The following is a 10085-nucleotide window of genomic DNA, read 5'->3' as shown; positions in this document are numbered from 1 at the left end:
GTGTGTGTGTGTGGTGTGTGGGTGTGTGGTGTGGTGTGTGTGTGTGTGTGGTGTGTGTGGTGTGTGTGTGTGTGTGTGTGTGTGTGTGTGTGTGTGTTGGTGTTTTTGTACTGTGTGTGTGTGTGTGTGTGGTGTGTGTGTTGTGTGTGTGTGTGTTGTGTTGTGTGTTTTCTACAGTAGCTGTGGTGTGTGTTGTGTGTGTGTGTGTGGTTGTGTGTGTGGTTGTGTGTGTGTGTGTGTGTGGTGTGTGTTTTCTACAGTAGCTGTGTGTGTGTGTGTGTGTTTTCTACAGTAGCTGTGTGTGTGTGTTGCTCTCTTGAGCTCCATCTAACCCTCCCCTCTCTCTCTTCAGGTGAGTGACCTGGATGATGAAGCGGGGTCACCAACGGAAGAATTCAAGGCCTTCACCGCCGACACGGGCATGAACCGAGCCAATCGGAATACGTGCAACGTGGGTTCTAAGACCTACCTGACCAATCATCCGGCCAAGAAGTACGTGTTTGACTCATGAAGGTGCTATCATGGACAAACCTGTGTCTGACTCCGGCCAGCAAACAGACGTCCACCCATAGACCTACTGTTTAGAGGTGAGACAAAAATCAATCAAATGTATTTTATGAAGCCCTTTTTTACATCAGCTGTTGTCACAAAGTACTATCCTGACAGCAAACGGTGGATTTAATTGCTATTAGTTGATAATCTAGCTCGGGTTGCAAGAATCTTGGGAAAGCTCCAAAGACTTTCGGGAAACGGGAATTTTGTTTTAAGTTTATAGATTTTTGTAATTCCTTAATCTAGCTATTATGTCAGGAAAGTGGCAATCTGCAGTTGCTACATCCATTTTTTGGACCTATAAATGATATATTTATATCATTAGTTTATCAGTTTATATTAAACTCTTACACTCCATTCAGAATCCAAAATATAAACTTGTTTTTACTCCAACGTTTAAACATTGTAAATGTAAACGCAACACTGTGTTAATCGTATAACATGTTACAACTATCATGTTGATACATGGAATGGTCAGTCCTGTATATCCTCATAAACATGGTTACAACTATCATGTTGATATTCATGGTGGGACAGTCCTGTATATCCTCATAACATGGTTTTCAAACTATCATGTTGATAATCATGGTGGGCAGTCCTGTATATCCTCATAACATGGTTACAACTATTCATGTTGATTATATGGATGGTCAATCTGTATATCCTCATAACATGGTTACAACTATCATGTTGATATCATGGATGGTCAGTCCTGTATATCCTCATAACATGGTTACAACTATCATGTTGATTATCATGGATGGTCAGTCCTGTATATCCTCATAACATGGTTACAACTTCATTTGATATCATGGATGGTCAGTCCTGTATATCCTCATAACATGGTTTACAACTTTCATGTTGATACATGGATGGTCAGTCCTGTATATCCTCATAACATGGTTACAACTATCATGTTGATATCATGGTGGGCAGTCCCTGTATATCCTCATAACATGGTTTCAACTATCATGTTGATATCATGTGGGCAGTCCTTATATCCTCATAACATGCGTTACAACTATCATGTTGATATCATGGATGGTCAGTCCTTGTATATTCCTCATAACATGGTTACAACTATCATGTTGATATCATTGGATGGTCAGTCCTGTATATCCTCATAACATGTTTACAACTATCATGTTGATATCATGGTGGGCAGTCCTTACGTCCATAGTTCTGTCATTAATCTGAGAATGGTTACATTTCTCCAGGCCAATACTTTCATCTTTTTACCAAAACAGAGGCGGGGAAAACGCTTTGTTATTGTTTACCTGTTTACAACTGTTGATTTGGTGCTTGAACGTAGAGTTGTCTCCCCAGGCGTCCCCAGGACGCGCTTCCACCAGGGGACACCAGCAGAAAGAATTAACCAGTCCTACATCCTGGACTCTGGTCATGGAACAAACGTGCTGGCTTGCTGATGTCCTCCTAGGTATTTACACACCACACACCACCACACACACACAACCCACACACATACTATATGAATCAGAGAAGAACACAATAATTCATCCAATAGAAAATGACCCTACGAACACAATAATTCAGCAATCAGAGAAGAACCTACAGAACAAAATAACAGCCAATCAGAGAGGAACCCTACAGAAAAAATAATCAGCCAATCAGAGAAGAACCCTACAAGAACAAAATAACCTCAGCCAATCAGAGAAGAAGCTACAAATAATAGCAATGGGAAAGGTGGAGATCTCCAGAGCCGGCCTCACTCCTCAACAGCTGACGAGACTTCTCAAAGCTTGAATTTCCCATCTAACCATTCTGTAGTCTCCAGTCTATAATATTACTATTCTAACCATTGTAGTCTCACAGTCATAATAATATTACACGTAGTCTCCATTTAAATAACATTAACATGTAAGTCTCCAGTCAATAATATACTATTCTAACTATCTGCTAGTCTCCAGTCTATAATATACTATTCTCAACCATGGTCTCTCCAGTCTATAAATACTATTCCAACCACTCTGGTCTCCAGTCTATAATATACTTATTTAACACCATCTCTGTGTCTCCAGTCTATAATATACTATTTCTAACCACTGTGTCTCCAGTCTTAATAATATAACCTATTCAGTCAATAGTACCCACCTGTAGTCTCCAGTCTATAATATACTATTCTAACAATCTCTGGTCTCCAGTCTATAATATACACTATTCTAACCACATCTGTAGTCTCCAGTCTATAATATACTATTCTACCACTGTAGTCTCTCAGTCTATTAATATCTATTTCTAAACCTCTCTGGTCTCCAGTCTATAATTACTATTCTAATATCTGTAGTCTCCTAGTCTATAATATACTATTCTAACCATCCACTGTAGTATCTCTCTGTGAGGATGCATCCTTGCCCATCACCACTGGAGGGAGCTACCAGGTGCTGGTCAACAACGTTTTCTACATCACGCAGCGCGTGGTGGACAAGCTGTGGCAGGGCATGTTCAACAAGGAGTCCAAGATGGTGGTGGAGTTTATAGTGCAGCTTATAGGACAGGTGAGGACAGACCTAGACCAAGGTTTCCTCAATATCTTGATTTATTCCAGGTCCCGACACATGCTGAAACGGGACGGGCAGGATTAATTGTCCTGATGGCGCGCGCACATACAAGCGTACAGTGCCTGCGGAATGTATTCACACCCCTTTGACTGTTTCCGGCATTTTGTTGTGTTACTGCCTGAATTTAAAAGGGATTAAATTGAGATTTTTCTGTCACTGTCCGACACACAATACACCTGAATACCAAGTGTTATGTTTGGAACAAATCCAGTACAACACATTACTGAGGACCACTCTCCATATTTTCAATCATAGTGGTGGCTGCATCATGTTCTGGGTATGCTTGTAATCAAGTTTTTCAGGATAAAAAAATAATGAAAACGAGCTAAGCGTAGGTAAACTCCTAGAGGAAAACCTGGTTCAGTCTCTTTCCACCAGACACTGGGAGATGAATTGACCTTTTAGCAGGATAATAACCTAAAGCACAAGGCCAAATCTACAGTGGAGATGCTTACCAAGAACACAGTGAATGTTCCTGAGTGGCCGAGTTACAGTTTGGACTTAAATCTGATTGAAAATCTATGGCAAGACTTGGTTGTCTAACACATTTGACAGAGCTTGAAGAGTTTGTTTTAAAAGAATAATGGGTAAATGTTGCACAATCTTTAGAAACGTAGCCAGAAATAACACTGCTGTAATCACTGCCAAAGGGGAATCTAACATGTATTGACTCAGAGGGTTGATCAAGAGTTATATTAGTTATATTATATTAGTTATATTATATGAGTTATATTACATTAGTTATATTAACAGTAGTTATTAACAAGCGTAGTAATTATATTAGTTATATTATTTAGTATATACTACATTAGTTATATTATAATTAGTTATATGCATTAGTTATATCTCCGTAGTTATATTAAAGCGTTATATTTCTATTATGTTAATATATATTAGTTATATATTACAGTAGTTATATTACATTGCTTATATTATATTTCAAGTTATCTTTATTAGTTGATATTAAAGTAGTTATATTACTTAGTTATATTACAGTAGTTATATTTATGAGTTTATATTACATTTAGTTATATACATTAGTTATTTATATTAGTTATACTAAATTAGTTTATATTATATGAGTTATAATTACATTAGTTATACTAATTAGTTTACTACATTAAGTTTATATTAATTAGTATATTATATGAGTTATATTACATTTAGTTATATACATTGTTATAATTATTTAGTTATATAATTAGATTTATTATAATGCAGTTTATATACATTAGTTACTAACTACATTAGGTTATAAGTTATATTAGTTATACTACAATTAGTTATTATTATATAGTTAGTATTAATATTATATAACTCATCTAGTTATACTACATTAAGTTATATTATATAATGAGTTAATATTACATTAGTTTATATTGAGTATATATTATATTGTTATAAATACATTAGTTTATTATAATTAGTTATTTATATTAGTTATACTACTTAGTTATATTTATTTAGTTATATTATATTAGTTTATTGTATCGTTAGTTATAACATTAGTTTATTTATAGTTATTTAATTAATTAAGTTATACTACATTAGTTATATTATATGAGTTATATTAAATTAGTTATCTACATTGTTATATTATATGAGTTTTATATTACTTAGTTATACTACATTAGTTATCTACATTAGTTTAATACTACATTGTTATATTACAATAGAGTTATATTACATTAGTTATTATTACATGAGTTTATATATACTTAGTTATACACATTAGTTATATTATATTGTTATATAATTAGTTATAATTATATTAGTTATATTATTATAGTTATATTATATTAGTTATATTTATTAGTTTATATTATATTAGTTATATACATTAGTTATATTATATGAGTTATATTACATTAGTTATATTACATTAGTTTATATTATATTAGTTTATATTACAATTAGTTTATATTATAATGAGGGTTATATTACATTAGTTATATTAGTTATATTATATTAGTTATATATAACGTTAAGTTATATTATATTAGTTATATTACATTAGTTATATTACATTAGTTATATACATTAGTTTATATTATATGAGTTATATTACATTAGTTAATAGTTTATATAATTAGTTATAATACATTAGTTATATATTAGTTATATATATGTGTTATATTATATGAGTTATATACTTAGATTATACTACATTGTTATATTACATTAGTTATATTACATTAGTTCTATTATCATTAGTTATATTATATGTAGTTATTTAATTAGTTTATTATTATATATTAGTATATATTATATGAGTTATATTACATTAGTTATATTATATTATGTTATATTTAGTAGTTATATTACATTAGATTATATTACATTAGTTATATTATATTAGTTAATATTATAATTTAGTTAATATTACATTAGTTATATTATATTAGTTATATTACATTAGTTATTTATTATATTGTATATTATATGAGTTATATATTACATTAGTTATATTATATTAGTTAAATTATATGTAGTTTATTACATTAGTTATTTACATTAGTTATATTAAATGTTATATTACATTAGTTATATTATTTTAGTTATATTATATGAGTTATATTACATTAGTTATACTACATTAGTTATACTACATTAGTTATATTATATGAGTTATATTATGTTAGTTTATAATATGAGTTTTATTAATGAGTTATATTACATTAGTTTATATTATATAGTTTATTATTAGTTAATTACATTAAGTTATAGTAGTTATATTACATTAGTTATACTAATTAGTATTTTAGTTAGTATATTCATTAGTTATATTTTGTGAAACGTTCTGAAGACACTGATTACAGCAGTACCGTACTCAGAAACAGTCTGATTACAGTAGTACAGTTACTTCAGAAACAGTCTGATTACAGCAGTACAGTAACATCAGAAACAGTCTGATTCAAACAGTATGTCAGGTACTCAGAAAAAGTCTGATTACTGTACTCAGAAACAAAGTCTGATTAGAGGCAGTACACGTACTCAGAAAACAGTCTGATTAAGAGTACAGTACTCCAGAAACAGTCTGATTACAGCAGTTATACACAGCTACTTCAGCACAGGTCTGATAGCAGCTGTTAGTCCTGTACTCAGAAACATTCTGTTCGTATCAGAACAGTTTGATTAAGCAGTACGTATTCACAACAAACAGTCTGATTACGCTACTCAGAAACAGTCTGATTTACAGCAGTTCAGTTACCAGTATTACAGAAACAGTCTGATTAGCAGTGTACAGTACTCAGAAACAGTCTGATTCCGTACTCAGAAACAGTCTGATTACAGATAGTACAGTACTTCAGAACAGTCTGATTACATTACTATACTCAGAAAACAGGATTACTACTCAGAAACAGTCTTGATTACTAGTACTCAGAAACAGTCTGATTACAGCAGTACAGTATCAGAAACAGTCTGATAGACAGCTTAAGTAACTACAGAACAGTTACTAGAATACTATTGCGTACAGTCTAATAGTTCAGAACAGTCTGATTACTGTACTCAGAAACAGTCTGATTCTACAGGCAGTACAGTACTCGGTTTGACTCAACTAACCAGCAAATGAATGAGTTTTGTTTAATTTGAATCAACAAGCCAACCTTCACGTCTCTGCCAGACTTACTCACTGAACACATAGTAGCTTGTAAACGCAGCCGTGTGATTTAGAAGTGAATGTAGGCCAGCAGTGGTGTTGTTCTGTGGTGGTACTGCTTTGGAACAAGAGGATTTAGTAAGATTCAAACACTACTTATTAATCAGTCCTCAGAATCCATTGGCTGTTATAAAAACAGTACTATTATTTACACACTCCCTACGGTAGGATGTCTTATCGCCAATCAACTCTCTGGAGAAGAAAGGTCCTTTCTGCAACCACCTCTCAGGCATCGCGACCCACAGATCATAGACCGAGTCTTCTCTCAAATTGTTCCACTCTTCTCCCGTTTCCAGTCCAGAGGAGGTCGCAGAGTCTGTCTCTGGACTCGCTCTACCACTGTCTGAACCGTACGGTCTGTACCAGCTGTCTCGACCTCACAAGACCGTGCCTCAGCAGGTAGCTCTGCTGGACTCTCTACGGGTGTTGACCGTGAACCGTACTGGTGCTGGACGGCAACCACGACCAGGAGTTTGTAGCCTGTCTGGCTCACTGTTTCATCAACCTGCACGTTGGGAGGTAAGTCGGGGACTGAGGTTGGGTCTGTGTGTCCTGATCAGTGAGTTTGAGGTATGAAGTGTTGAGCTGGCTAATCGAATGACAACAGGCTGCAAAAACGCCACTGAGTTAGTTTGGTCCTATCTATGGGTGAGTGTATATGCTGACTCTCTCCTCTCCTGTCCCGCTCTTTCTCTCTCTCTCTTTTCTCTGTATCTTTTTCCTTCTCCTCTTCTGTCTCTCTCTCTCTCCGCTCTGTCTCTCTCCTCTTTCTCTCTCATCATCTCTCCCTCTCCCTCCCTACTTCTCTCTGTTCTCTCTTCTTCTTCTTTCTCTCTCTCTCTCTCTCTCTCTTCTCTCTCTCTTCTCTCTCTCTCTCTCTCCTCTCCTCTCTCTCTCTCTCTGTCTCTCTCTCTCTGTGTCTATGTGCAGTAGTGTGGAGGGTTTTGGTTTGGAGGCAGAGGCTCGTATGACAACCTGGCACGTCATGATGCCCGCTGAGAATGGACCTGATAACAGACACAGCCAGGAAGTTAGCGAAGGTAACATAACGTCTGACTGTTTGTCTGTCTGTCTTCTCTCTGTCTGTCTGTCTGTCTTTCTCTCTGTCTTGTCTTTCTTTCGGGTATCAAAGTGTGTTTCTATGTGTGTGTGTTGCTAACTCCTGTCTGTCCCCCAGGTCGCCAGCTACTGCTGAAGGCAGTAAACCATGTGTTGCTAACTCCTGTCTGTCCCCCAGGTCGCCAGCTGCCTGCTGAAGGCAGTAAACCGTGTGTGGACAGAGCTGATGCACAGTAAAAGACCCATGTTGGAGGACATCTTTAAGGTGTCCCTCCCCACCAACGACAGAGGACATGTAGATATCAGCACCGCTCGGCCTGCCCTGGAGGAACTGCCCTGAAGAGCTGGCAGAACCACCTGGGTGGAGAAGACACACACATCTAGACAGACGGACACACAACACACAGTGAAAACACACCCACACACACAGAGACACAAACACATACTGTGTATTCAGAAAGTATTAACGGACAAATGACTTTTTACCCACTTTTGTTATGTACAGCCTTATTCTAAATGGATTCAATAGTTTTTTTTCTCCTTCATCATTGACACATAATACCCCATATGACAAAGCGAAAACAGGTTTTTGGAAATGTTTGCAAATGTATTAAAAATAAAAAACTGAAATGTTACATTTACGTAAGTATTTCAGACCTTTACTGTACTTTGTTGAGAAGCACTCTTGGCAGCGAATACAGCTCCGGTCTGAAAAACATCCCCACAGCATGATGCCACCACTATGCTTCACTGTAGGGATGGTGCCAGGTTTCTCCAGACGTGACGCGCTTGGCATTCAGGCAAATAGTTTATCTTGGTTCATCAGACAGCAGAAATCTTGTTCTCTTGGTCTGAGAGTCTTTAGGTGCCTTTTGGAAACTATAAGCGGGCTGTCATGTGCTTTTACTGAGGAGTGACTTCTGTCTGCCACTCTACAATAAAGGCCTGATTGGTGGAGTGCTGCAGAGATGGTTGTCCTTCTGGAAGTTCTCCATCTCTGGAACTCTGGAGCTCATTTAGAGTGACCATCTGGTTCTTGGTCACCTCCTGACCAAAGCTTCTCCCCCAATTGCTCAGTTCGGCCGGGCGGCCAGGTTGGAAGAGTCTTGGTGGTTAAACTTCTTCCATTTAGAATGATGGAGGCCACTGTGTTTTGGACTCTCAATGCTGCAGAAATGTTTTGTACCTTCCCCAGATCTGTGCCTCGACACAATCTGTCTTGGAGCTCTACGGACAATTGCTTCGACGTCATGGCTTGGATTTGCTCTGTACATGCACTGTCAACTGTGGGACTTATATAGACTAGAGGTCGACCGATTAATCGGATGGACGATTATAGGCGCGTTGTCAAGTTTTCATAACAATCGGAAATCGGTATTTTTGGACACCGTTTTTTATTTTTATTTTATTTAACTAGGTAAATTGTGTCACTTCTCTTGCAACAGAGTCAGGGTATAGCATGCAGTTTGGCGCGCCTGGTCGTTGCGAACTGTGTGAGACTATTTCTTCCTAACAAAGAAGCCAACTTGGCCAACGGGGGATGATTTAACAAAAGCGCATTTGGAAAATGCACAATCGTTGCACGACTGTACCTAACCATAAAACCAATCGCCATTTTCTTAAAATTCAATACACGGAAGTATATATTTTTAAACCTGCATATTTAGCTAAAATAAATTGTGTCACTTCTCTTGCGTTCATTGCATGCAGAGTCAGGGTATATGCAAACGTTTGGGCCGCCTGGCTCGTTGCAAACTAATTTGCCAGAATTTATGATATACATTGAAGGTTGTACAATGTAACAGCAATATTTAGACTTAAGGGATGCCACCCGTTCGATAAATACAGAACGGTTCCATATTTCAGTGAAATCGTAAACGGTTTGTTTTCGAAATTATAGTTTCCGGATTCGACCATATTATATGGACCAAAGTCTGAGTATTTCTGTGTTATTATAGGTTATTAATTAAGTCTATGATTTGATATTTGATAGAGCAGTCTAACTGAGCGATGGTAGGCAGAGCAGGCTCGTAAGCATTCATTCAAACAGCACTTTTGTGCGTTTTGCCAGCAGTCTTCGCTGTGCTTCAAGCATTGGCGCTGTTTATGACTTCAAGCCTATCAACTCCTGGATTAGGCTGGTGTAACCGATGTGAAATGGCTAGCTAGTTAGCGGGGTGCGCGCTAATAGCGTTTCAAAGTCACTCGCTCTGAGACTTGGAGTAGTTGTTCCC

At 36.5% G+C, this 10085-nt stretch overlaps 2 protein-coding genes and 1 long non-coding RNA gene across 3 annotated transcripts in view; all 3 read left to right on the top strand.

Annotated features, from left to right (window-relative positions):
• LOC139026233 (WD repeat and FYVE domain-containing protein 3-like) overlaps positions 1-561 on the top strand; it is a 4856-nt gene extending 4295 nt beyond the window's left edge. Inside the window, exon 2 of the mRNA XM_070441516.1 lies at positions 353-561. Within this exon, the coding sequence (XP_070297617.1) occupies positions 353-511 (159 nt within the window). The 3' untranslated portion in view covers positions 512-561. The remainder of the gene's footprint in view (positions 1-352) is intronic.
• Positions 562-1589: 1028 nt separating this feature from the next.
• Positions 1590-10085, top strand: part of LOC139026234 (WD repeat and FYVE domain-containing protein 3-like) — an 11327-nt gene continuing 2831 nt past the window's right edge. Inside the window, exons 1-2 of the mRNA XM_070441517.1 lie at positions 1590-1596; positions 2899-3068. Coding sequence (XP_070297618.1) covers positions 1590-1596; positions 2899-3068 — 177 coding nt within the window. The remainder of the gene's footprint in view (positions 1597-2898; positions 3069-10085) is intronic.
• Positions 7106-8206, top strand: LOC112076960 (uncharacterized). The gene is made up of 4 exons (XR_002895299.2): positions 7106-7311; positions 7723-7832; positions 7970-7989; positions 8051-8206. It is a non-coding gene; the product is annotated as an uncharacterized lncRNA (long non-coding RNA).

This window comes from Salvelinus sp. IW2-2015, unplaced genomic scaffold (assembly GCF_002910315.2).
Source record: "Salvelinus sp. IW2-2015 unplaced genomic scaffold, ASM291031v2 Un_scaffold4163, whole genome shotgun sequence".
NCBI classification, from domain to species: Eukaryota; Metazoa; Chordata; class Actinopteri; order Salmoniformes; family Salmonidae; genus Salvelinus; species Salvelinus sp. IW2-2015.
The sequence above is the reverse complement of the archived record's forward strand: the minus strand, read 5'-3'. Positions and strand labels throughout refer to the sequence as shown.